The sequence below is a fragment of the Paroedura picta genome, chromosome 6 (genome assembly GCF_049243985.1).
Source record: "Paroedura picta isolate Pp20150507F chromosome 6, Ppicta_v3.0, whole genome shotgun sequence".
In the NCBI taxonomy this organism is placed as follows: Eukaryota; Metazoa; Chordata; class Lepidosauria; order Squamata; family Gekkonidae; genus Paroedura; species Paroedura picta.
This window is the reverse complement of record NC_135374.1, coordinates 22,485,596-22,513,455: the sequence shown is the minus strand read 5'-3', so window position 1 is coordinate 22,513,455 and position 27,860 is coordinate 22,485,596. Positions and strand designations below refer to the sequence as shown.

The 27,860-nt window shown below is 45.7% G+C and overlaps 1 protein-coding gene across 8 annotated transcripts in view; it reads left to right on the top strand.

Annotated features, from left to right (window-relative positions):
* Positions 1 to 27,860, top strand: part of SPATA13 (spermatogenesis associated 13) — a 159,993-nt gene that overhangs the window by 37,207 nt on the left and 94,926 nt on the right. The window contains exon 1 of one of the 8 annotated variants that reach the window (XM_077341706.1): positions 32 to 158. The exons of 5 other annotated variants lie outside the window; for them this stretch is intronic. In XM_077341706.1, the coding sequence (XP_077197821.1) occupies positions 144 to 158 (15 nt within the window). In that variant the 5' untranslated portion in view covers positions 32 to 143. Of the gene's footprint in view, positions 1 to 31; positions 159 to 17,350; positions 17,501 to 26,034; positions 26,293 to 27,860 lie in introns of those variants that run through there. 2 more of the 8 variants (XM_077341705.1, XM_077341710.1) reach the window with 2 other exon arrangements.

Sequence of the window (27,860 nt, the reverse complement as noted above, 5' to 3'; positions counted from 1 at the left end):
CCAACCTGTTAAGATAATTTATTCTAAGTCCCATGGAGAGGAATGAAGAAGTACTTCGGAGCTGGGAACATGGGAAATATTAGAATGATGAGATGAGATGGCAAAAGACAGACGAAATTATATAGCCTGAGGTGTAACAACCAATGGATTTTGCCCAGGTACGACATATTATTTTATCATCAACATTTAAAAGGCAGTGGTGCATTTACTAGAATGCTTTTTTATGATCAAAATACTTGGAAGCATAAATCCTCTTTTCATGTATACTTAAAAACAAACCTAAAGTTGAAACAACTTAGATTCATATTCTCAGGTTAAGGTTGTTGTTGTTGTTGTTGTTAGTTGCAAAGTCGTGTCCGACCCATCGCAACCCCATGGACAATGATCCTCCAGGCCTTCCTGTCCTCTATTCCCTGGAGTCCATTTAAGCTCTCACCAACTGCTTCAGTGACTCCATCCAGCCACCTCATTCTCTGTCATCCCCTTCTTCCTTTGCCCTCAATCGCTCCCAGCATTAGGCTCTTCTCCAGGGAGTCCTTCCTTCTCATGAGGTGGCCAAAGTATTTGAGTTTCATCTTCAGGATCTGGCCTTCTAAGGAGCAGTCAGGGCTGATCTTCTCTAGGAATTATATTACATATAAAATAGAGAGATTTATATTAACCTAAATTCTCAGGTTAGGGTTAGCTTTGGTATGGGTCCGGATGGGGAGTTTGTAGGTTTTTGGAAGCGTTAGGATTGCGAAAGATGTTGTGACATGGTTAGGGAAGGCTATGGCACGTTTAAATATTTTTGACATTATCCTTAACACACCCGCGACACTGTGGGCACCGCGGACTAAATAATTCGCTAAGCCCTTGGTGGGAGGGCTTTGTCCGTGATGAGGAAGGGGCCTTATTGGCCCCTTCCTCTGGACAGACCATCGGCCGGGCCAGTCGGCAGGCACGAAGCGCCCCCCGATTGGCCCGGCCAATTCCCACCCTGCTGACAAGGAAGCAACTGCGAGCCGCGCGGAGCACGGCTCGCAGTTGCTCCCTTGATGGCGGCCTGACGTGGCGAGAGGCCGCCCACAAAGGGAGCCCCTAGCAGCTGCGCTCCGCGTGACTGCCGGAGGCTCCCTGCTCTAGCGCCCGATGTATTTAGCTTACAGCGGGCTTGATTACTAGTAGTACATATAAAAATACAGGGATTTATATTAGCATAAATTCTTAGGTTAGGGGTAGCTAAGATATGGATCCACATGGGGAGTTTGTAGGTTTTTTGTAATTGTTAGGGTTGCACAAGTTGTTGTGACATGGGTAGGGAATGCCATTGCATGTTTAAATATTTTTTGACATTATTGTGGATGTGAAATGATAGGGAATTATATTAGCATAAATTCTCAGGTTAGACTTAGGGTTGGCTTAGGTATGGGTACGGATGGGGAGTTTTTTGGAATCATCAGGGTTGCATTAGATGTTGTGACATGGATAGGGAAGGATATGGTATGTTTAAATATTTTCTGACATTATTGTACATGTGAAATTATAGGGAATTATATTAGTGTATATTCTCAGGTTAGGGGTAAGGATAGTTTCGGAATGGGTCCAGATGGGGAGTTCGTAGGTTTTTTTGGATCGTTAAGGTTGCAGAACATGTTGTGACATGGTTAGGGAAGGCCATGGCATGTTTACATTTTCTTTGACACTGTTGTACAAATAAAAATAGGGTGATTTATATCAGTATAAATTGTCAGGTTAGGGTTAGCGTTAGCTTAGGTATGGGTCCAGATGGGGAGTTTGTTGAATCCCCATCCGGACCCATTCCTAAGCTAACCCTAACCCTAACCTGAGACTTTAGGCCACTATACATTCCTTTCCTAACCATGTCACAACATCTTCCGCAACCGTAACAGTTCCAAAAACTATCTTGCTTAGTCATGGGTCCATTTGGGGAGTTTGTATGTTTCTTGGGAGCGTTAGCAGTGAAGATGTTGTGACATGGTTAGTAACATCCATGAGATGTTTATGTATTTTTTCACATTATTTTACATGAATAGAATCATAGAATCATAGAATCACAGAATCATAGAATCATAGAGTTGGAAGGGGCCATTCAGGCCATCTAGTCCAACCTCCTGCTCAACGCAGGATTAGCCCTAAACATCCTAAAGCAATGTAAAAACAGAGGGATTTATAGTAGCGTAAATTCTCTGGTTAGGGTTAGCTTAATCATGTGTCCAGTTAGGGAGTTCATAGGTTTTGTGAAAGTGTTAGAGGTGGGGCAGACTTTGTGACATTGTTTGGAAGGTCATGTATAAGTATTTTTTGACTTTATTATACATATACAAATTTTGTAGGGGAGTTTGTAGGTTTTGTGGGAGCATCAGCAGTGGGGAAGATTTTGTGACATGATTAGAAATTGCTATGGGGTGTATAAGAATTGTTTGACATTATTGTACATGTAAAAATATAGGGATTTATATTAGAGTAAATTCACCTGTTACGGTTAGTGTTAGCTTAGGTATGGGTCCGTATGGGGGGTTTGTGGGAGCGTTAGGGATGGGGTAGATGTTGTGACATGGTTAAAAAGACCATGGAATGTCTACGTATTTTTTTACATTATAGTACACTACTTTCATAGTGTGAGGATGTCAAATGAAAAAAGAAGTTGTGGAGGTCTGGAAGAAAGTCAGTATTCAGAATACAAAGTGGGAAATCTGTCGTTTGTGGGAGGAAAGAGGTCACTAGGTTGCCATAGCTCACAAAACTGGTATGTTAATTCCTCTGTTCCCATGTTTGATCTTTTCTTTCTTCTGTGTCAGTTTTAAATCCCGGAAATGATTCAAGATGCTCAGTATCAGTAATAGGCAATAGTAGTCATTAGAATTGTGTTTATTGGAACACAACAGAAAGTTATCAGAACAGGCCATAAGTAGGTCTTAGTAACTCTAACTTCTTCAGTTCTGGTCACAAGTCCTGAGCCTCTCCTTTCTAGACAGTGTCTAGGTACTATTCTTAAGCTAATCATACTAATATACCACAGCAAACCCACTGGAGTCAGGGCTGAAATAATTATGCAATGGATGCTGTAGATCAGTGGTCCGCAAGCTTCCACTTGCCGCGGACCGCTGCAGCGAAGTGGTGGGAGAGGGTGGCCCGGGGGCCCGCGTACGCGCGCAGCCCCAGCGCAAATGCGCATGCGCAGACTGCCGCTCATGCGCATTTGCGCCCAACAGGGGCGCAAATGCGTGTGCACGGCAGTCCGCGCATGCACGTTTGCGTCGCCGCCATGCCGGCGGCCACGGCTTCCCCCCCCCGGCCCCTCCGGGCCGCGAGCAAATAGGCTGCTAAAGTGGCCGATCAGCTTGCGGCTCGGCAAGCTTCTCTTCCCTCCCCTCCCGAAGTGAGAAGCTTGCCGGGCCGCGAGTTTCTCACTTCGTGGGGGGGGGGAGGGAAGAAGGAGCCGCGGCCCGGCGCCGAGGCCTTCACGGCCCGGCGCCGGGCTGCGGCCCGTGGGTTGGGGACCACTGCTGTAGATTAAGAGCCTCTTGTGGTACAGGCTGGTAAAGCAGCCGACATGCTGTCTTAAGCTCTGACCATGAGGCTGGGAGTTTGATCCCAGCAGCCGGCTCAAGGTTGACTCAGCCTTCCATCCTTCCGAGGTCGGTAAAATGAGTACCCAGCTTGCAGGGGGGTAAACGGTAATGACTGGGGAAGGCACTGGCAAACCACCCCGTATTGAGTCTGCCATGAAAACGCTAGAGGGCGTCACCCCAAGGGTCAGACATGATTCGGTGCTTGCTCAGGGGATACCTTTACCTTTTACCTTAAGCTGTAGATTAGTGCTTTTCTGAGAACATAATGGACATTTGGAAGTATTAACCTGTTTCAGATAACCTTGGACCACAGCTGCTGTTTTTTCAGCAGATGACAGAAGAAGCCAACGGCATATTTAGGGTTGTCAAGTCCCTCGTAGCTGCCAGCAGGGGATGAGGTTGTGCATTCTGGAAGGGGGAGGAGTGCCTCAAATAAATATGACTCACTGACCAGAATCAATGGCATATGAGCAATCTCTGGGCTGACACTCTGGGTTTTGTGCAAAGGAGTTAGCTTTTAACCATAGAATTTCCCATAAGAATCAAAGTGTTGCCTCTCGGGTCACTTTTGATGTCAGGATGTCATATTAATTTGCCCATTCTTCTGGTTTGGAAGGGGTTACCAGAGTGGGGGTGGGGGGAGAGGTGCATCCTAAAACTGGGGAACCTCACCTGGTCTGGCAATCCTAGTCATATTCCTAGGTGTAGGAAAATTTAAAATACCAGTAAACTGTTTGGAATGAAATGCGGGAGGCAATGATCTTTTTGTTGTGATATAGTTCAAGTGTGGTGGGAGTACTGCTCCCTTGAGATAAAACATCATCAGATATATTTCTGAGCTGAGGGATCATGGAAGAGCTAGGAGAGGAAGTTGTAGGGAATCCTTCTTTTAAAGTCTGGAATGCCAGGTTTAGTCCATCTTCCCAGTGAAGTGATCCTTTTGGCAACTTCTTCCTGGCTTTAATTGCTGATGCATCAAATTCCCATTGAGAGGGTCTGCCACACCTGGACACCCCTCCCAGGCAATATGAAAACTGGCCAACAACTCAAGGCTACTTGAAACATTGTGCCAACTCTAGATGTCTACCCAATCGGCGCGTTAAGGCTTCATTGTCAAAGTCCGGGTCACCCATTAACAAACCCTCTGTTTCTTCGACATGGCTCAGTTAATCCTGTCTGACATTGTCACAGGGTTTCCATGAAAATCTGGCTATAAAAAGGAAACAGGAACAAGCCATACTTGTTTTTATGTTTGGTTCTTCCTTGCGAGAAACCCAGCATGCAGGATGGGCTGCTCATATTAGACAGTTCCTTACTCATCGGACGGTCACTATAAACTTTCCTTGACTCAACTTACCCACTTTCATACCCGATCAGCTCTTTGTTTTTCATCTGTGTGTATGCATTTAGATTCATGGTGTATGTTAGGAATCTTTTCATACTTTAAATAAAATCCTTTTTATTAATTTTAAAGAACTGCCTCTGCCTAAGATTTCTCACCAGATACCTTCTTCATAGTCATTGGTACAGTGTCTTGCTTGTTTGCCCCCCTTGCATAGTATAATTCCCCTATCATAAATTCAGGAGACAGATCTATTTCAGGTAACAAAACCTCACAAAAATGACTATGGAAAAGGACTGAAACAAAATGTCCTATGTTTACTAGCAACTACATTTTACTTGACCTGTATACTTAAATGCTTCCTGTCACATAAATATCAAGAGGTATTAGTAGAAAGCCTGAAGCTTCTACCTTGCGAAAGACTGCCTTTGAGAAGATAAAATTGTTGTGATAAACCTAGCCATGTAAGAAATGGCCTTCTAAATAATGGAAAATAAAGTGTATTAAATGTTAGGAAACATGTCAACTAGAAAAGTTTAGAAAAATCAGAAGCAGTACAGAAAATGTAATATAATGATGGACTTAGTAGATTATGTTGGGCAAGGTGTTACATGCTGTCAGGGTGCTTCTGATATGGCAATCCTATGAATTCATCACACCTGCAAATCTCCTGTTGTTAGCAATATTGGGTCTTCCTTTTCTAGTAATTCTTGTCAGTCAGTCAGTTACCTTTATTGGCATCAGACATAAAAACAATAGAATGAGTCAAGTAATTCTTGTCTTCTCATAATGTGAATAGAGTTCAATAGCCTAGTCATTTTAGCTTCTAGGAAGAGTTCAAATAAGTTTTGTTCAGCCAATATGGAAATTACTACATTACAAATGGTTATAGATTTTGTATTCCTAAAAGTGCTTTGATTTCGTTTGAGGAATCCTGGGAATTATCATTTGGATGGCCTTGAAATTTCTTTGGTAGAGTTTCCTACTCCTTGCAGCTTAGGTTGCTTCTACACTAGAACCTTTTGGCTCCCTTGAGGCTTTGCTTTTTTACAAGAAGCAGAAATAAAGTGGTGATTTTATAGGGCGATGTCTGTTGGAAAGATTCTTGCCCATGATTTCCTGCCCTGAGCAAGGCGTTTGAAAAAAGATGGCACAGGAGGCTCCTGCCAACTCTAGAACCTTTGACTGCATAGCTGCAAAAGAGAGTGATGTTGCTAGCCTGCAGCATTGCTCCCAGAATGGGCAGGGTAATGCCTCTGCAAAGAACGGAGTCACAAAGGCTGAGAACATGCACAGGACAAAAGTGATGTCAGTCTTCAGGAAAACTGGATCGATGTGTAGGAAGGACTATCAGAGCCAAGCCAAAGCAAAGTTTGTTGAAAAGGCCTGATTGTAGGGCTGCCTACCCTCAGGCACTGGTGCCTTTCATAGAATCACAGAATCATAGAATCATAGAGTTGGAAGGGACCATACAGGCCATCTAGTCCAACCCCCTGCTCAACGCAGGATCCGCCCTAAGCATCCTAAAGCATCCAAGAAAAGTGTGTATCCAACCTTTGCTTGAAGACTGCCAGTGAAGGGGAGCTCACCACCTCCTTAGGCAGCCTATTCCACTGCTGAACTACTCTGACTGTGAAAATTTTTTCCTGATATCTAGCCTATATCGTTGTACTTTAAACCCATTATTGCGCGTCCTTTCCTCTGAGTGGCAGCAGGAGAATCAAAACAAACAAACCCCCCTACAGCATTGTATGGTCTTGCTAAAAATGACACAGGACAGATCTAGGAATTTCCAGGAACTCTGTGGTTTTTCCTTTGTAACTTTCAATGTTTTAGCCCTCAGTGTTGTAGCACTGCATGCAACACTAGGACCCCTATGGGTCTGCCCATGGCTCTCCTTTGATTTGCCAGGCCTGGCCTGGCCACCTGACCTGCCTTTTAGGAGCTGAGGGAACAGAAGTCTAACAGTGCCTGAAGCTATGATAATATGTTGCCTAGACCAGGGGTAGTCAACCTGTGGTCCTCCAGATGTTCATGGACTACAATCCCCATGAGCCCCTGCCAGCATTTGCTGGCAGGGGCTCATGGGAATTGTAGTCCATAAACATCTGGAGGACCACAGGTTGAGGATCCCTGGCCTAAAGGTAAAGGTATCCCCTGTGCAAGCACCGAGTCATGTCTGACCCTTGGGGTGACGCGTTTTCATGGTAGACTCAATACGGGGTGGTTTGCCAGTGCCTTCCCCAGTCATTACCATTAACCCCCCAGCAAGCTGGGTACTCATTTTACCGACCTCGGAAGGATGGAAGGCTGAGTCAACCTTGAGCCGGCTGCTGGGATCGAACTCCCAGCCTCATGGGCAAAGCTTTCAGACGGCTACCTTACCACTCTGCGCCACAAGAGGCTCTTCCCTGGCCTAGACTACAGCTAAAATCTAGCTGGAAGTTTATTTTCAGTCAGGGATATGAAGAAAAGTGGTACGTTTGAAGAGGAGATTACAAGATGGCTGGTACATCTTTGTAACAAATCTCTCTCTAGGCTTTTATTAGATGTACAATCCCATGAGTCATGAAAGAACAATTTCTGTTTTACTTCTGAAATGACATCAATAATCAATGCCGTGGTTAGGGTTACCCACATCCCTTTTGGAATTTTGGGGGCAATGGTGCAGTTTGGAAAGGGGAGGGAGGTCAGCAGACATGTGATGGTTGTAGAGGTTGCCTTACCAATCACCATTTCATCCAGGGGAACTGATTTTTGTAGTCTGGAGATAAGCGGTAAATCCAGGAGAATTTCAGATCCCACTTTAGGGTCATCTGCTGTTGTCTGACAACTCCCAGGGGACCAAGGAGGGGTAGGACTTACCCAAATGGTGGCCATCAGTGACTCACCATTTTTTTCTGGCTGCATAACCAGAAGTGACATTACCACATAATGAGACACTCTAGGATTCACTCAAAACCCGATTGCAAAACTGATCAATTTTCAAGGGAATCCTAGAGCATCCTAGAGTGACTTACACCTAGGCATTCAGAAGTTACATAGATGTCATTTTGTTAGAATCATAGAGTTGGAAGGGGCCATACAGGCCATCTAGTCCAACCCCCTGCTCAATGCAGGATCAGCCCAAAGCATCCTAAAGCATCCAAGAAAAGTGTGTATCCAACCTTTGCTTGAAGACGGCCAGTGAGGGGAGCTCACCACCTCCTTAGGCAGCCTATTCTCCCCATTTTTATCCTGCCACCTATTGAGTGACCTGCCAACCCATCTTGAAGTTGGTTAATCATCATAAGGGGGCCAGACACTTGACTGCTCCTCACTAGGTCCTGGCTCTGGAAATGTGTACCCATTTCTTCTCCCCACTCCCCCCCAAACCTTAGTCCTTGTTCAGCTGCAGCCATCTGTTTCAGGGGTTTGACCCAGTGTCTGAAACACACTGAGACTCTGAAAGGCTAAAATATATGGAACTTTTGACTGGGCATCTTTTGTGGTCTTCTTATGAGGTCGTGTACTGCTCACAACCTCACAGCTATATATTTAACTTTATTTCACTTTCTTAAAATCTGTTTGTAAGCCCAGGCTCCGCATTATGTGCAGAAAAAGTCATCAAGGAGTATGCAATCAGTCTGCAATTATGTTCCTCTCCTAAATCATAATGCTTTACTTGAGTGGCATATCTCTGCCCACGTTACTTCTCAGCGAGGTAGGCATCATGTGCACAAGCTGTCATTGCATTATTATATCTCGCCCACCCACACCCTCCGCTGCCGCTGGAATGGCTCTCCAGCAGGCTAGGCATAAGTGTTCAGCACACACAGAGCTAGTTGACACAGGGACAGGGAGGGCAAGTTTTTAAGATTGTTGGCTGGTTCCTGTTGCTGTGTCAAGCAGAGTCGAGGTGACACAAGGCATCTCATCCACCGTAATCAAGACCAGATGAAGAGCTGTCGGCTCCCCAGAGCCATAGGCCTGAAACGGAACATTACAGTCTCCAGACTAGCTTTGTTCAAGAGGAGGAGGTCTGTTTTAAAGAACAGTTGCAGAATAATCAGGAACTTAAAGTGAGCAAGCTGTTAAAATTGGAGTTAGAGCACAAAAAGGTAATGTAATTCTTGTTTCTTCCCCCCTGCGTTTGCCATTTAGAAATAAATAATATTCTTAAGGCCAGACAGTAGAAAGCCATAAAGCCTCAAAGATAACTGATACTTTTAGGCCTTGGGATAGTACACACCGGTGACATTTACACAAGCTCAGGCGCTACAGTCCTCCCAATTGCTGCGATGATTGTGGGATCCTACATTTTACAAATGTGCCAGCTAAGTATCACAGCTGCTTTGTAACTCCCATGGTTAGAATCATAGAACAAGATGCAATTTAATAAAGATAAGTGTAAAGTTCTGCATCTGGGTCAGAAAAATGAAAAGCATGCCTACTGGATGGGGGATACGCTTCTAGGTAGCACTGTGTGTGAACGAGACCTTGGGGTACTTGTGGATTGTAAACTAAACATGAGCAGGCAGTGTGATGCAGCGGTAAAAAAGGCGAATGCCATTTTGGGCTGTATCAACAGGGGCATCACATCAAAATCACAAGATGTCATAGTCCCATTGTATACGGCACTGGTCAGACCACACTTGGAGTACTGTGTGCAGTTCTGGAGGCCTCACTTCAAGAAGGATGTAGATAAAATTGAAAGGGTACAGAGGAGAGCGACGAAGATGATCTGGGGCCAAGGGACCAAGCCCTATGAAGATAGGTTGAGGGACTTGGGAATGTTCAGCCTGGAGAAAAGGAGGTTGAGAGGGGACATGATAGCCCTCTTTAAGTATTTGAAAGGTTGTAATTTGGAGGAGGGCAGGATGCTGTTCCCATTGGCTGCAGAGGAAAGGACACACAGTAATGGATTTAAACTACAAGTACAATGATATAGGCTAGATATCAGGAAAAAATTCTTCACAGTCAGAGTAGTTCAGCAGTGGAATAGGCTGCCTAAGGAGGTGGTGAGCTCCCCCTCACTGGCAGTCTTCAAGCAAAGGTTGGATACACACTTTTCTTGGATGCTTTAGGATGCTTTGGGCTGATCCTGCGTTGAGCAGGGGGTTAGACTAGAAGGCCTGTATGGCCCCTTCCAACTCTATGATTCTATGATTCTATGAATCATATTCTATGTATCATAGAATAATAGAGTTGGAAAGGGACCTCATGGGTCATCTAGTCCAACCCCTGCACTATGCAGGACACTCACATCCCATCCCTATAGCTCATCCACTGTCACCTGCCACCCCCTTGAGCCTTCACAGAATCAGCCTCTCTGTCAGATGGCTATCCAGACTCTGTTTTAAAATTTCCAAAGATGGAGAACCCACCATCTCCCGAGGAAGCCTGTTCCACTGAGAAACCACTCTGTCAGGAACTTCTTCCGGATGTTTAGACAGAATTTCTTTTGAATTAATTTCATCCCATTGGTTCTGGTCTGTCCCTCTGGGGCAAGAGAGAACAACTCTGCTCCATCCTCTATATGGCAGCCTTTTAAATACTTGAAGATGGCTATCAGATCCCCTCTCAGTCATCTCCTCTCCAGGCTAAACAGACCAAGCTCCCCCAACCTTTCTTCGCACATCTTGGTCTCCAAACCTCTCAGCATCTTTATTGCCCTCCTCTGGTCATGCTCCAGTTTGTCTACATCCCTCTTCAACTGAACAGAGTACTCCAAGTGAGGCTGAACCAGAGCAGAGCAAAGCAGTACCATAGCCTCCCATGATCAGTTTGATACAGCCCAAAATCCCATTTGACTTTTTAGTGTCTCACTGGTTTTCTCTGTTGTGATGCAAGTGGGATGGAGGCCTCAGTGTGGGATACCACAGAAGGAGAACTTACAGTCCCCTCTGAAGGTCTTTTCACATGGAGAATTCCCCACAATTTGGATGCTGAACTGCGGCATTTTCTTACTCTGAGCCTGCTCACTTCCTGGGTTTTTTTGCCTTTCCATTGTTTACTTGTCATTTCTCCATGCCTTCTAAGAGGGGATCAAAGGTAGTTTGAAAAGGCACATGATGAGGAAACCCCAGAAAGATAAACAGAAAACAAGGGCGTGAGGAAGCCTGGGAAAAACAGCTGTGGTTCTGCACCCATGCTGTGGGAAAGTCTTCATGTGAATAGTCCCTCAGCTGTGAAGCCTGCTGGAATGATCTCAGATGCTAACAACAACAACAACGGGGGAAAAAAAAAGAATTTCATCTTTGTATGCCGCCCTTCCCTGTCTGCCTCAGGGTGGCTCACAACAAATTTAAAACAATCCAATAATAATAAATGATAATAAATCATTAAACATATCAAGAATTAAAAGCCATTCATTGATTTATTTATTAGATGTATAAGGCTGCCCCTCATGGCACAGCTGTCTCGGGGTGGTGTACAAGAATTTTAAAAAATAATAAATGACACAATCCCTTGATTATCTAAAACAACCATTGGCGTCCTTTACGCTCAGATCTCATCACATTACTCACCATGTTTATCCCCTACAGCAAGGGTAGTCAACCTGTGGTCCTCCAGATGCTCATGGACAACAATTCCCATGAGCCCCTGCCACCATTTGCTGTCCACCGTTTGCTGTCCATGAAATCTGGAGTCCATGAACATCTGGATGACCACAGGTTGACTACCCCTGCCCTACATTCTTTGCCATGTGCAAGGTATTACAAGGGAGAGTGTTTTTGGGAAGAGAGGGGGTGTTTCTTAGATATTTCTGGTGGCCCTGCCTCAACTGAATGCCTGGTGGAAAAAGGCCCCCAAAAGCTGCCTTCTCTTTTTCTATATATCCCCTTACAGAGTGGGGCTATCTGGTGTTTAGTTAGTAGGTTGGATAGAATCTCAGGTAGGGAGACCAGTATTTTAGATCTTGTTTTCCTGGCCTCAACCACAGGCCCAGTGGAACGGCTCATTCTTAGTGTGCTACCTCGCTTCCTGGCTTGACCAACTAGAACTTTTGATGTAATCCGCTCTTTCTTCTGCATCTGCTGTTCAAACTGCTGCTGCAGTTGGTTCTGCCGTAGCTTCCGCTAGTGTGTGGCATCACCCTCCACAGGCAGTGACACTCTACTGTTTGGGTGGGCAGGTGAGTTGATAGGAAGACCAAAGAAAGGCCACGAGCCTAGAGTGCTTCTCTGGCCTTCTTGGAAAGAGGGTAGGAGAAAGGAAGAGCAGAGTGACGGCCAGTGGCATGTACCAGAGCATTCTGTGATTGACTAATTGGGATGAGGACTTCCAGAGAACAGGGTTATCGATGAGAACACTTTGTCCCCAGCTGACAGCCACATTATCTCAGAAGTATTTGCAAAATATGGAATCTGAACTATGTAAACTGCTTCTGTTCCTTGAATGTGATGGCAGTTCTATGATGTTTACTATGAGTACTTGAGACAGAAGGCTACTGAAAGAGTCTGCAAAAATAAAGCCCATAGTAGTAGTCCCTAATGTTTCTAATGAAGTTGGTTCTTGGCTGGGAATTCTCGTACTGCAACACATTAAGGTGCTAGTGGGTTCCTTGTTTGAAGCAGCTGCATGGAAATGTAATGCAACAGTAATAAATGCTTTACAGTTTTACAGCCAGCTCTTCTTGTAGTCCCATTGTTAGGAGCTTACAATTGAGTTTATTGTAAGGATAGTGGTTTGGTTTTCTAATTAGGGTTGTCACTCAAGGTTGGGCCTATAATTCTCTCAGAATTAGCCTAAAGAGTTCAGTTCCTCTGGAAGAAACAGCCGCTTGAGGCCATAGATCAGGGGTGGTCAGACTGGCTCTCCAGATATCCATGGTCTACCCAAGAGCTCCTGCCAGCACATGCCTTTGCCATGCCGCCTTTGCTCCATCAGAGTAGGGCTAGCCAGAGAGCTGGACCGGATGGCCCTTCTAGCTTTCCTGGTGGCCAGGAGGGTGGGAAGCATGGGGTGGCCAAGGCAGACCTCAGCCAGATGGCCTTCATCAATCTCCCAGTGGCCAAGAGGGCGGGGTCCATGTGGTGGAGTGCAGCAGAGATCATCTTCACAGCCATTCCCAGCTCTTGTGCTTACATCATGGTAGATTTTCCTCCTCATGGCAAGTCCTGGGAAGTAGCATGGACGAGGAGGAGGATGGGGATAGAGGAGAGCCTCTGCTTGGTCATAAGTGGGGGAATGCTATCACCCTATTGGGGGCATGTCCCCCAGTGAGGGCCAATCAGGACTGGTATGTTGTCGGAAGGACCATGCACTTTTAATGTGGTATGATGATGTGTAAAATGTGTGCATTTTCTAGTATAATTCATGCATTGATAAAACATAACACTTATAAATTGCATACAGATGATATACACTGCCTATATAGGATGTGCTACCACAGTTGCTGGGTAAACGGTAATGACTGGGGAAGGCACGGGCAAGGCCACCCTGAATTGAGTCTGCTATGAAAACGCTAGAGGGCGTCACCCCAAGGGCCAGACATGACCCAGTACTCGCACAGGGGATACCTTTACCACAGTTGCATATTAAAGCCACTCATCAGGCATGCATAAATAACAGAAACAAATGAATAAAACCAACAGTGAAAAGCAGAATTGAACAAGACTATAGATTAATAGAAAACAGAACAGGGAACATTCACTCATCTGCAACCTCAACCTAATAAAAAGGATGCTGACTAAACATGTCCCCCCAAAACAGATAAAGGCTAGCAGGGGTCTCTATTCCATGGCCTTTGGATATTTGGATTTTTCCCTGTTAACAAAATATGCTGTTTGTAACTGGCAATCAGAGGCAGAGTGATAGCTGAGCCCACCCTGTTGAATAGCAGAGGCATGATTGTTGGGGAGGGACAGATAGCAATGGCCCTAACACAGAGAAAAAAGGTGAGTGTTCATGTCATCCTGGGCCTAGCAGGAGCCAGTTTATTGTACTGGTTAAGAGTAGCAGCCTCTAATCTGGAGAGCAGGGTTGGATACCCCCCCTCCTCCATATGCAGCCAGCTGAGTGACCTTGGGCTAGTCACAGTCCTGTTACAGCAGAGCAGAGCAGAGCAGCCTTGTTGGAGCTTTCTCATCCCCAGCTATCTCACAGGGTGTCTGTTGTGGGGAGAGGAAGGGAAGGCGGTTGTACGCCACTTTGAGTCTTCTTGAGGCAGTGAAAAGCGAGATATAAAACCAACTCTTCTTCTTCTGCTTTTATAAGCTGGTGGATTTATGTTGCAGAGAACCAGAAAAAGCCTTTGAGCTGATTCAGCCTCAACGCTGAAGAATGGCTAGTTGTTGTTTTTGATGAACCAGTGTAGTGGAGTAGAGAAAGTGGAATGGTAGGGTATAGCCCAATCTCATCAGAACTTGGAAGCTAAGCAGGATTCGTACTTGACTGGGAGACCAACAAGGAATACTCTGCAGAGGAAGGCAGTGGCAAACTACCTCTGCTTCTCACTGGCCTTGAAAGCCCTTTACCAGGGTCACCATAAGCCGAGAGCTATTTAATTGTATAGTACAGATCTATACGTTGTGCTAGATCGGGTCAGAATGACTTGGCCTGGAATCCCCGCTCTGACAGGTAAGAGCTTGCTGGGTGACTTTGAATCAGTCACCCCTTCTCAGCCTAACCTGCTTCTCAGGGGTCTTGTGAGAATAAAATGGAGGAGAAGAGGACAATGTAAACTCTTTGGGCAACCCAGTGGAGAGAAGGGGAGGGTATAGGATAAAGGGAGGTGTTGTTAAACAGACAGTGATGAATCTTTATTCTAAAGCCTACGGCTTGGCACCCATGGCAGCAAAGAGATGATATTTCTCTGCCATATTGCATTGACACAGTGTAGACCTGCAGGACTCTTCCAAGCGGTCAGGGGCCTGTTGAGTTATGGCCTACAGGAGAAGGTGGACTGTGCTGCAGCAGCCATTTAGGAGTCATTCCGATTCAAAACAAGGAACAGTGTTGTTGGTTTTTCAAAAATAAATTTGAGATTGGATCGTGTAATGTGGCCACAACAAGATATGCCTGGGAAACCATGCAACTCCTCAGCAACAATTTGTTGAGGCTGTTTTCACCAGTTGGAAGAAGACGCGGGTAAAGAAGAAATCAAAACCGACCAGCAAAAATGAAATGCAAACTGGTCTTACCGCTTCTTGGGCCAATTGGGCAAGAGGCCTGAAGCATTAATATTCCAGAGGGAAGAAAAAGGATTTTCTCTTTTTTGAAGAGAGTCCAGATAACCTTAACATACCATTCGGGGGAATGCTTAGAATGATGTTTGGGTAGCCTCCACGTTATCACTTCTTTTAACAATAAACTCGATGGTCCTCTTCCTATCTGCGGGGTAGTGAAGTAGAGCCAGCTATGGAGGCAGGGTTTTCTGCAAACCCCAGGGAATCCCCAGACATGCAGAAAGATATTAGGTTTTGAATTTAAAAAGGACAGCTAACCCACTCATCCCTTGAAAATAACCTGATGAGAACAGTCTGCTTATTGTTTTTAGTTCTGTTTTTAGACTTCTGGCTGGTTCCACAGCCCTTTTGCATTGTTTGCCGCATTCCTCATCTGTGGATGTGACCCCCCTCTGTGTAATCCACCTGGAGTCCAAGTGAGAACTGTGGACTATAAATAACGGAAATGAATAAAATAAATCTGATTCTTGCTTTGCAGAAGGCACTGGATGTTAAATAGGGGCGGGAAAGGGACAGCAAAGGAGAGGGGGAGAAACTGGCCTACTCATGCCTCTAACAATTCAGACTATTCTAGAGAACGTGAAGCACACACAAACACATTCTCACACACTAAGCTTTTATTAAAGGGATGGGATATTTCTCTCCTCTTCCCCCCCTCCCTTCCCAGGTCTCTTAGTCCTCTTGGTCATCATAATGATGAACACATTGATGCTTTCGGAATGGAAATTGAAATATTTTGTACACCAAAGAACAACATACATAAAACCAGTTCTTCCCAAATTTGGCTCCTGGTTGTTCCTTAATTATTAACGTAGCTGCACTGACAGCAAGAAGGGTTGAGGAAGCAATTTTTCACCACGCTTCAGACTTTGCCCTGCGTGCGCCTGAAACAAGCCAAAGTCAATATATGTTCGGCTGCTCAGAAAGTGTCACCAGGATTTGTTTGATGACTACTTTCTGTGCTGCTAATTTATTTTTGCAGGCTTTCCTCAAGTCTGTCACAGTGGGAGCTTGGGAACATTATTTTATTGTCCTCGTAGGTGGCTGGCCTTGCTACAAATAGGATGAGGAACTTTCTGGACTCCTTCTGCAATGTAATTCAGGCTGTATTCCTGTGTGTGCTTACTTTGAAAGTATGAACCACCAAGCGCTGTGAGACTTAATTTCCAAATATGAATAACTGGACCTGGGTGGCCCAGACTAGCACAATTTCATGCTAAGCTGAAGGCCCCAGTTAGTACTTGAAAGGAGGACTGACAAAGCTAGTCTAGGATTGCAACTCAGAAATAGGTAATAGCAACACCCTCTCTGAACGCCTCTGGCCTTGAAAGCCTATGGCTGTGACTTTGATGGCCTTTCTTACTAGCAAGGATATAACTGCTCAAAATTCTCATTTTGCTCTCAACTGCTTCAGCGGGTTTACCATATGGACCTCCATATGTGGTACGACGGCTAAGGATCCGTTTGTTTCACTGAAGAGCAGTTTGAGCTGGGTTTTCCCCCCACTTCTTCTGCACTGCTTTGCCAAGGGTTCAGGAGATTCATCTGTAGCAGCCCCACTTAAATGAACTAGTTGGGCGAATGGATAAGAGTGCACTCTTCATCCAGTGATCTCCCACATGATATACATAGGTATAGGAACGGGTGCCCAGTTGCACCTTCTTCAAGACATCCCTACATGCAAAGCAGAACCAATCCTTGCCAGCTTGGTGTAGCGGTTAAGAGTGGCAGCTTCTAATCTGGAGAGTCCCCTCTCCTCCTCCACATGCAGCCAGCTGGGTGACCTTGGGCTAGTCACGGTCCTGTTAGTACTGTTCTCACAGAGCAGTTTCTCTGAGAAGTTTCTCAGCCCTGCCTACATCACCGGGTTTCCTTTGTGAGGAGGGGAAAGCAAGGTGATAGTAAGCCACTTTGAGACTCCTTCGGGCAGTGAAATGCAGGATGCAAAACCCAACTCTTCTTCCTCTTCTTCTAAGCCCCGTGTCATGGGAAACTAGCACGTGAACATTGCATGTGATTCATGTTGTTGTTAGTTGCTACCCACTTGATTCTGTCTCCGTCTTTAGTCATGCAAGTCAACAAACAATGCTGCATGTGCAAAGTGACAAACATATATATGTGAACCAGGGCCTTTCACTAAAAGGGGATGCTGAGTGAGTTTTGACTCACAATGGTCACCAAAGATGCCATATTACATTGGTGGGGGTCACTGATGAGGTACAAGAGACATCATAATCGTACCCCAACCTCTTAAAATAATTTATTCTAAGTCCCATGGAGAGGAATGAAGAAGTACTTCGGAGCTGGGAACATGGGAAATATTAGAATGATGAGATGAGATGGCAAAAGACAGACCAAAGAGAGACGAAATTATATAGCCTGAGGTGTAACAATCAATGGATTTTGCCCAGGTATGACATATTATTTTATCATCAGCATTTAAAAGGGAGTAGTGCATTTACTAGAATGCTTTTTCACGATCAAAATACTTGGAGGCATAAATCCTCTTTTCATGTGTACTTAAAAACAAACCTAAAGTTGAAACACCTTAGATTTATATTCTCAGGTTAAGGTGGTTGTTGTTGTTGTTGTTAGTTGCAAAGTCGTGTCCAACCCATCGCGACCCCATGGACAATGATTCTCCAGGCCTTCCTGTCCTCTACCATTCCCTAGAGTCCATTTAAGTTTGCACCGACTGCTTCAGGGACTCCATCCAGCCATCTCATTCTCTGTCGTCCCCTTCTTCTTTTGCCCTCAATCGCTCCCAGCATTAGGCTCTTCTCCAGGGAGTCCTTCCTTCTCATGAGGTGGCCAAAGTATTTGAGTTTCATCTTCAGGATCTGGCCTTCTAAGAAGCAATCAGGGATCATCTCCTCTAGGACTGACCGGTTTGTTCGCCTTGCAGTCCAAGGGACTCGCAAGAGTCTTCTCCAGCACCAGAGTTCAAAAGGGTTGTGAATTCTGAGTTGGGAAATTCCTGGTGGATATGCCTGGTGGCATAACCTGGGATTTGGGGTGAGGAGGGACTTCAGTAGTGGGGTTGGGCACTTCGGCACCCGAAGCGGCCGGTCTCTCCCAGTGCAGCCAGCGCCGCGCTGCGGTGGGGGGAGGAGACCGCACTCCCCCCCCATGGTGCAGTGCTGGCTGTGCCGGAAGAGATCAGCTTCTTCGGGCGCCGAAGTGCCCAACCCTGTTCAGTAGAGGATGATGCCACAGAGTCTACCCTCCAAAGCAGGTCTTTTCTCTAGAGCAGGGGTAGTCAAACTGCGGCCCTCCAGATGTCCGTGGACTACAATTCCCAGGAGCCCCTGCCAGCATTCGCTGGCAGGGGCTCCTGGGAATTGTAGTCCACGGACATCTGGAGGGCCGCGGTTTGACTACCCCTGCTCTAGAGGAACTGAACTCTGTACTCTGGAGATCAGTTATAATTCCAGATCTCCAGGCCCCACCTGGGGGTTGACAACTATACACGATGGACCAGGAATGAATTGAAAGAAGGCTTAAGTCATGCTGGCACTTTCATTTTTATATTGCACTCACTGTATCTCATGAAGAGGGTTGAAGTCCAAGGAAATTCATGCTACAGTAAATTTGTTGGTCTTCATGGCGCCGCTGGACTCAAACTTTCCCCTAATACCACACTTCAATGGACTTAGACGGACATAACTTTGCTTGGCGTAGTCTTTAAGACCCTACTGGGCTTGTCTTTGGGTCTTGCTGGAGCAGACAATCCTGGCTAGTCCATGGGGAATTGTTCACCTTCTACCAACTCCTTTTCCTCTCCCCTCTCTCCTCTCCACTGTCATTTAATTTAACAATGTTGTCCCTTTATTTCTGGCACTCATAAAAGAGGAGGGTTTGTTTGGTTGGGTTTTTTTTTTTGCATGTAAACAGTGTAAGATTCCTGAGGCAGGCATATAAATAATCCCCCCCCCCCGTCATGTAAGGAATTCATAGTCTGAGGAAGAGTGCTTGCACTCAAAAGCTCTCGCCTTGAATAAATCTTTGTTGGTCTTAAAGGTGCTACTGGACTCTGACTTTATTGTGCTCCTTCAGACCGACACAGCTACTCCTTTGAATGACCCCCCCTCCCCAGACCTTGATGCCACTGTGCTTCAGTGAGGCTCTACAAGGAAGTCAGGGTAGAACAGGTTTGGCTCCTTTGTTGCCCAGAAAATGCAAAGAGCAAACTTCCTTAGCAGCTGATTACTAGATTACAAGTATGACATCATTCGAATACATTCCCATTGGCAGAAGTGGGGCCTGAAGCCATTTGACAATCGGTTGCTGGCTGGCACACTGCAGTGGCCTTTTAAGAATTAACTCTTGTTACACCTTCTCCCAAGGACAAAGCTGGCTACAGGACATTTCAGAGACCAGTTCTTCCTGAGGGAGCTTTTGGAGGCAACAAGCTGCTTTGTTGGATGTGTTAACAATGGGAAGTTGATAAGATAAAACAACAAAGGATCTTGTGGCACCTTTAAGGTCTAACAAATATCCTTTGGCATCATCTTTCATAAGCTGACACCTGCTTCATCAGATGCAAAGGAACAAAGAGAACAGAAAGGGGAGCGGCTAGAGAAGCCAGAGGGCCCGGCATTCCACAATGCAGGTGTGTTCCAAAAATGAAAGCCAGGAGCCAGTCAAAAAAATGAACCCATCAACATGGGTGTGATCTGATTCCCAACGGTTAAAATTAATTGGGAAAATAAGCTGAATAGCATGTATGAACCTTAAAGTTCAGCTGGTTCGGTGGCTGGGGAAATAAATCTGAAAGTAAAACTGAAGGAGCTCATCCATGTCCTAATGAAGAAGGAACTCCTGAGGGGCAGCAGGGGGATGGGTCCTAGCTGGACAGAGCATGGTTTGGAGGGCATTGAAGGAGCATTGGTTCTGTCTCCTGCCAGCAAGTTGTTGTTGTTAGAGTGTCAAACAGATCCAGATCCTCATTCTGCCAAGAAGCTGGCTGGGGGAGCTTGAGCTAGGCACATACTCTCAGCCTAACCTACCCCACAGGGGTGTTGTGTTTATAAGGTGCAAAAGAGGAAAATGGGTTAAACCATTTTGGGTCAATCCCAATTGGAGGGAAAGGAAGTGTATGAAAGAACTAAGCCCCAAGCTTCATTGTACAAGTTCAGCTTGCAATTTAAATTTGTGCTGCACCTACAGGCCACCCTAGGCATGAATGGAAAGGTGAACAGGTGAACAGGCAGAGGGGAGACAGAAGATGGTTGCAAAGTCTCTGGAACCTAATTTGAGAGAAAGCTCTATTACAGGGGTGGCCAAACTGTGGCTCTCCAGCTGTCCATGGACTACAATTACCATGAGGCCCAGTCTTCAAGCAGCGGCTGCACAAATACTTATCCTGGATGCTTTAGACTGATCCTGCCTTGAGATGGGGGCTGGACTAGATGGTGTGTATGGCCCCTTCCAACTGGATGATTCTAACAGACAGGAGAGCACATAATAGGAAGGAAGAACAGGTGGGTGGAAAGAGGGAAGGAAGACCAGGATGGTGGTGGGGGCAGCTGGCAAGGGGGAGGGGAGGGAATCAGGCAGATGACAGGAGAGAAGATCAGAGAATGGAGGAGGAAAGTGGACCCAGAATAAGAGAGGGGCAACAAGTGTTGGCTGGGGGTGAAGGAATAGGATTTTCTCTCCCTATGAGTCCTTGCAGGTCTCCCTTCATATGGCTTATAATAATATTGGGGATGAGGAATGTTGTGTAACGACTTTCAATGGAATGTAATTGCTTCAATTCCAAGAGGCATATTCTCTGATGCTCATAAGAAATAATCAAACAATTGTTAAAGTACAATATTTTGGTTGAAACCTACTGTAGATAAGCAAAGCTAACACTGAGCACAACCCTCTTGTGTATTTTTCTCTAGGAATGGTATGTGAAGCAGACTCCTGGTAGTATCACATAAAACGCTTAAGATGTGGAAGGGCTGTCTGTGTTGGCTCAAAGAAGCCCAATTCACTCGTTAAACAAGACGAGCTTTGGCTTTATTAAGAACTTCGTATAAATGGGCATGATTCAGTCAAAGTAAATAGCATTGATGAATGTGATTTTTCAAAGCCATGTAAATGGGAAAGCAACATTTTAATCTTTCACAGTGAAATTTATTTATATCCCACCTTGTTCCCAATGGGTACCCAAAGTGGCTTTCATTGTTAGCCTCTCCTTCATTTTATCATCACAACCCTATGAGTTAAGTTGAGCTGAAAGTATGATTGACCCAAAATCACCCAGCAAGCTTCCATGGCAGAGTGGGAATTTGAACCCGGGTCTCTCAGACCCTAGTCTGACACTCAGACCACTACACCACACCAACTGTTATGGAAATCCATTGAACTCATATGTACCCAGTGATCATGGACTGACAAAAGGAAGGTTATAGAATTGTAATAAGAAAACGTTGAGTTTGTAGGCTATTTTAAAGTGTTTAGAGGGCCAGCATAGTTTAATGTCTGGAGTGCCAGTCTAGGATTTGGGGGACACAGACTTGAATGTTTAATGTGCCATGGAAGTTGACTTGAGCCAATCACGAACACTCAACCTAACTTACCTCATAGGGTGGTAGTTGTGAGAATAAAGGAGAGGAGGTGACAACAATGTTGTTATCTGCTTTGGTTTCTCATTGCCTTGCAGGGGGATATTGACCGCCTAATGAGGACACTGACAACCATAATTTTGGCATAAAATATTTGGCCACAGCCTTTATTCAACATTGAGCGTGGCAAGCATGGGAAGAGAATCATGCCATCTTGTGGTTACCCTACCACAAGGAAGCCCACCACAGCCTGCCCCTCAACGGGTTGCCTTGGCTATCCAGCCCCAAAACCCGGACATAATGGCAGGCTGAAACAGGGGGGGGGGAGGCACCATGGAGTGACCCCTCTGGGCACCAGCCTCTGTTGGGTTCTCCTGCCCCCGGAAATGCTAGCCTTCAATCAGGCTCTGCATCCACACAGCCCTTTAAAGGGCCCCCCAAATCTAGGGGAGGACAGCGCGCAAGCTTGGCCTCCCCAAAATTGATCCTTCCCATGCTCCACTTCCGCCACTGAGCCCGAATAGGTATATACCTCTTTGAGCTCCCGCCACCGCTCAATTTTGCAGCCAATTCAAAATAACAAGTTGAAAAGCAGAGTCTAAATATTTAAATAAAAAATAGAATCATAGAGTGGGAAGGGGGCCATACAGGCCATCTAGTCCAATTCTCTGTTCCATGCAGCATCAACCTAAAGCATCCATGATAAGTATCTGTCCAACGTTGCTTAAACACTGCCAGTGAGGGGAGCTCACCACCTCTTTGAGCAGCCTATAGAAGTGTTTCCTATAAGAAACATTATCTCAGTAATTCTTCAACTGAGCTGCAAAGTCAGCCTGTATTATTATAGTTCTGCTGGTCAAAGAAATTGCAGAATAAAGTCCATTGGCACCTTGCAAACAACTGTTTCATTATTAGCTTTTGTGAGTCAGAGCTCACTTTTCATCAAGTATGATGAGAAAATAATTTTTTGAACTCTTATATGGAAAACTACAGAAACGGACAAGAAGATAGAAAAAGGTTTGGCGTAAACCCCATCATAAAACTTTCAAGTATAATTATTTGCATGGATGTTTACAGAGGTCAAAAGTTCTAGCCTCTCTTGGGGTATAAACAGTAATAACCTGGGATAAATACAACCAATCAAGAAGAAGCGTTCTGAAGTATAAGAAAAGCAGTGGCTATCAGATCTGTACCTACATGCCCAGGAGCATGAAAATATCACCCTACAGATTCCTGAATGCAGGGACTTCTTAGGTCAGATTTGGGTTCACTGATTCTCTCGCATAGAGGCTGACCTGTTTGGCCAGCGCATAAAGTCAAAGGGCATTATCAGCACATGAGAGCCAGTTTGGTGTAGTGGTTAGGAGTGCGGACCGATTCTGCGCTCCCCCACATGCAACCAAGTGGGTGACCTTGGTCTTGCCACGGCTCTGATAAAGCTGTTCTGACCGAGCAGTGATATCAGGGCTCTCTCAGCCTCTACCCACCCCACAGGGTGTCTGTTATGGGGAGAGGAATGGGAAGGCGACTGTAAGCCGCTTTGAGCCTCCTTTGGGTAGGGAAAAACGGTATATAAGAACCAACTCTTCTTCTTCTTCTATATGAAATTGGGTGATGTGTGCTGGATGAGCCCCGGATGTCCTTCGGAAGAGATTGCAGCCAGTTGACGGCTGCATGAGAAGGGGACCTCATTAGCTATCACACCATGCCAGCTTTAAATTCTTGCAGCAATCGCTTCTGCTTGCAATGGCCACCAACATTTTTTGACTTCCCTTCCCATGGCTTTCATAGTCAACTGAAGGCACTTAACACCTTTTACAAGGGATAATGACTTTAGTCTGCCTCTGAAAGTGATCAGGATGCTGATGAACAATCTGCACTTCTCACATCATCGCTGCTGTTCAGCTACCTGCTTAACAGGGGGGCGCTTTTGAGCAGGGTTTGGCTATTTCTTTCATGATAATTATATTTGAGAGATGGCTGAATGGGAGGGGGGGATGGTTATTGCTGTGCTTTGGAAAGTGGACAGAATGTTCTGCCTTGCTGGGATTTTTAGAAGTACAAAACTAATACAGAGTGAACCGCAGAGATTAATATTTATTTAGGAGATTTTTATGTGGCCTCTCCCCAGCCCTGCTCCAAACGGTACTTAACTAATTTTGAAGATTTAAGAGTACTTGTGCGCTAGCCTGCTCTGAGAGTCAATGACATTCCTCAGCCTCAGTTATTCCCTAAACATTTCTCTGCCACTATCGCATCTGCTCAGTATAGACCTGTGGAACTCTTCGGGACGGGGGGTTTGGCCAACAGGAGGTAAATAATACATAAATCTTTATTTTTATAGCCTGCCCTTCCTGAACACTCAGGGCAGGTAAAAGCATAAAATGGCATGCAATAAAGTATAAAACATATACATACTCAATAAACAATTGTGTTTCAGTCTCCCCCAACTAGTTTAGGTTGTTGGGGGGGGGGTCAGGTCCTTAGAGGGCAGATCTTCCCTCAGTTTCTGGCAGTGCGGCCAGTATGTCTTCGTGGTCCATCAGGGCCTGGTGGAACAGCTCTATCTTGTAGGCCCTGTGGAACTGGTTAAGGTCTCACAGGACACTGATCTCTCTTGGGAGAATGTTCCACAAGACTAAGGCCAAAGCTGAAGCCCTGGTTGAGGCCTGTCTCTCCTCCCTTGGGCCAGGGATCCTAAGCAGGTTTTGGTCGGAAGATCTTAATGCCCTTTGGGGTGTCCCAGACTGTTTAGGGCAGGGGTAGTCAAACTGCGGCCCTCCAGATGTCCATGGACTACAATTGTAGTCCATGGACACCTGGAGGGCCGCAGTTCGACTACCCCTGGTTTAGGACTTAAACCTGCTGGGATTCTTTTGTTTAGAACATTGAGGATAAACTCTCGCTCCTCCGACTTGGACTCTGCATTTAGCGGTGACAGGATCAGAAAGTCCCAGTGGGTTGATTTGTCTTGGTGCCTGGGATACTTCCATCTTGTTCAGTTTGAGGATATGGGCAGGATTCTCAGAAGTTTCAGACCTACTACCTACTTGTACACCTGCTGTCCTTCCAAATTAATAAATCTTCCAGGGAGGGGGGCTGGTGGACTGGGTCCAGGTGATTATCAAGGTCTCCCAGGGGGGGGGGGTGAGCTACTCTTTTACCTGTTACTAACCTGACATTTGAAAGCTGGCTACAGCTGCTGCCAGGTAGTTGTATTTTTAATGAGTATCTCTGGCTGTCTGAGCAAATGACAGAGAGGGCATGGCGTAGTGGGTTCAGTGTCAAGCTAGGACCTGGGGTTCCCCATTCAGCCATGGAAGCTCACCAGGTGACCTTGGGCCCATCACAATCTCTCAGCCTAACCAGCCCTCACAAGGCTGTCGTTGGGGGGATTCCGTGGAGGAGGGGGAAATGATGTGAAAAGCTGCTTTGGGTCCTGATCCGACAGAAAAGTGGGGGGGGGGTGGATTTTCAAAACAAACAAACAAACAAAACACCTTCTCCTATGAGCCGCCCACAAGGAAGAAATGGAAATGTGTACCTTTCCTCTTCATTGTGAGTCCAGGAATAGTTCATAGGATATTAAGGAACAATTGCTGTTCCTTGGGTGATCTTTAGTATTGTTATGTGGGGGAAATCAATGAGCATACTTGACCATGTTCAGGGTCAATCTTGGGTATTTTCAAATGAGTAGCTGTGTTGGTCTGAAGTAGCACAATAAAATCAGAGTCCAGTAGCACCTTTAAAACCAACAAAGATTTAATCAAGGCGTTTAATTAAATCTTTGTTGGTCTTAAAGGTGCTACTGGACTCTGATTTTATTGTATCTTGGGTATTGTATTAGGAAATCCCCCCTCCCCCCAAATCTGGTAGGATGTTTTTTGAGTCTGTGTTCATTTATAGCCCCCCGCCCCCCATTTGCTGAGCTGGGTGTTTATATTTTCAGGAGCCTACATGGGAGGGAGAACAGAGTTGGGAGCAGGATGGGACTAATCCTAACTACTCCCGGCTTTAGTTATCCCCTTTATTCCTTTTGCGTTTCCCCTGCTGACAGTCCTAATCCCCCCCCCCTCCACCACCACCCCCCTGCTGCTACAACCCAAGTCAATCTTTGGCATAGCAGCATCTTCCATACAGAGGCACCTGGACAAAAGGGGGCAAAAGAGCTAGGTGTGGCTAGTGTGTCAACAGAAGCTACAGGCTCTAATGTCTCTTGCAGGGGAGGAAGGGAAGTCCAGTTGTCTCAGGACAGGCTGAGGGCAATGTTTATGAAAGGTGCTTATTTCGTGCTTTAACACTCGCTCCCCATTCTGCCTGTGACAGGGAAGTGAGGCGAAAGGGGGGGAGGGAGGGAGGCTCGCCTCAGAGCAGCTGGCTGGAGCCAGAAAAGGGCTGCTAATGAAAACGCCAGCGAGGTGGACGGCGGCTCTCAGAATCCATTTGAAACGCTGGAGGTCCCGACTGTACTTCGCCCAGCTGTAGGCAGGCAGGGTAAATATTAGTCACCGTGCCTGAAAGCTTTGGTGTAGGCGGCTTGCTGGCAAAAGGGAAGGCTGAGCCACTCGTTTTCACGCTGCTGTGGGAATATACCTTGGGATCCCTTCTGCGAAGGACCGGCACATGCCTGGGGCACTCACAGGCAGGTAAGAGCCTTCACTTGCTCCTAAGCACCCTTTGCCTTTCTTTCGCTCCTATTGCCTCCTTTGATTCCTAGGTTAGTGAGGACAGCTTTGCCAAAAAAAAGGAAAGAAAAAAGCACGAGTGGCAGTCCCAAGAAAACTTTCTGTGCCACGGGTAAATGCATGATATGGCCGATTACAATACGATTGTGGCAATCAGAAAGCGGCAATGCATCCCACACACCAAAATCGCCCTGGTGTGTTATATTAAAATCCAGATGTTGTGAAGCATGCCTGGTAGGGAAAGGCTGAAACCCTACCTGTAGTTACTGAGAAGCACGTCACTGAACTTTGCAGAAGTTGCTTTAGAGAGGAAACCTGTCAATAATTAGGCTGCATTTGTGATAAGCCTTTAAAACAAACACACAGTTTTATTTTAAAAAGCTAAACATGGAGGTAGTTTCCATCAGAAAGAAACTGCAGGGAGCTCCTTGGGTTTTATTGTGTACAAGTCCATCTGCTTAATTCTGATCATTAAGAATGGATAGTTTTGCTCTTTGATGGCTTCCAAAATGATTAATGTATGAACCGGGTTGCGGGGGACAGGAATATGGAACTTGCACTCCTCTGTCTCCTTGTTTAGGAATAAATTACTGTGACTTTTTCTAAGTTATCTATTTGTTTGTTCCTATTTATGTCTGCCTTTCCCCCAGTGTTACCAGTTCTGAGGAACTCAATGAATCCAGGATTGAGGTGCAACTTCTTCAGCAAATGCTGTAGCTGAATGGCAGGATCAAAGGCTGTTTACTCAGGGTTACCTTGACATTAGAGCTATTTGACGGGGAGGTGGGAGGTGCTTTGCCTAATCTGCAGAACTATAATGGATGTGAGCGACACAGTCTTTGGGAGATAGGAACGTGTTTTGTACGTGTTGCATGTGCTTTCGTGAACATATGTTAGGGAACCATTGATTGATGCTATCTATTGATTGATTGATGTTATGTACCTTGGCATTTTCTTTATTATATCTCGTACTGGTTTTCAGTTAAACAAGAGAACAGATTGGCTGGGAGTTGTGGGATATAAGTAAAACAATAACAATAACAATATATTTTTAAAGAGTTGTGAACTTAAGAGTGGAGTTTCTAAATGTTGCTCTCAATTCTGGAATGCCAAGCCATTCAGAGTTTTCCCCATGGTCCTTTCCAGTCCTGCCACCCACCGCATTTTCTGTTTCTCCTTGAACTGTCTACGCCAGTGGTTCTCATCCTGGGGGTCGGGACCCCTTTGGGTGTCGAACGATCCTTTCATGGGGGTCGTGGTAGGGTAAGCAGCTTGGCAGTGGGGGAGTGCCCTCTACACAACAGCCTTGCAGGGTAGATCGAGATAGAATGTTCGTCTGTCTGGAGCAGCAGGAAAGAGTGAGATCGGCATGGTGGGACAAGAGGCAGGGCTAAACTGAGAAACCCCAGGAAAAAAAAACAATTTATATACCATCATGAACAATGGATCTTCACACCATTGGTCAGTTTCGGTTCAATTCCTGTGAAAGAACACTTGCATAATTTTATGGTTGGGGGTCACCACAAATT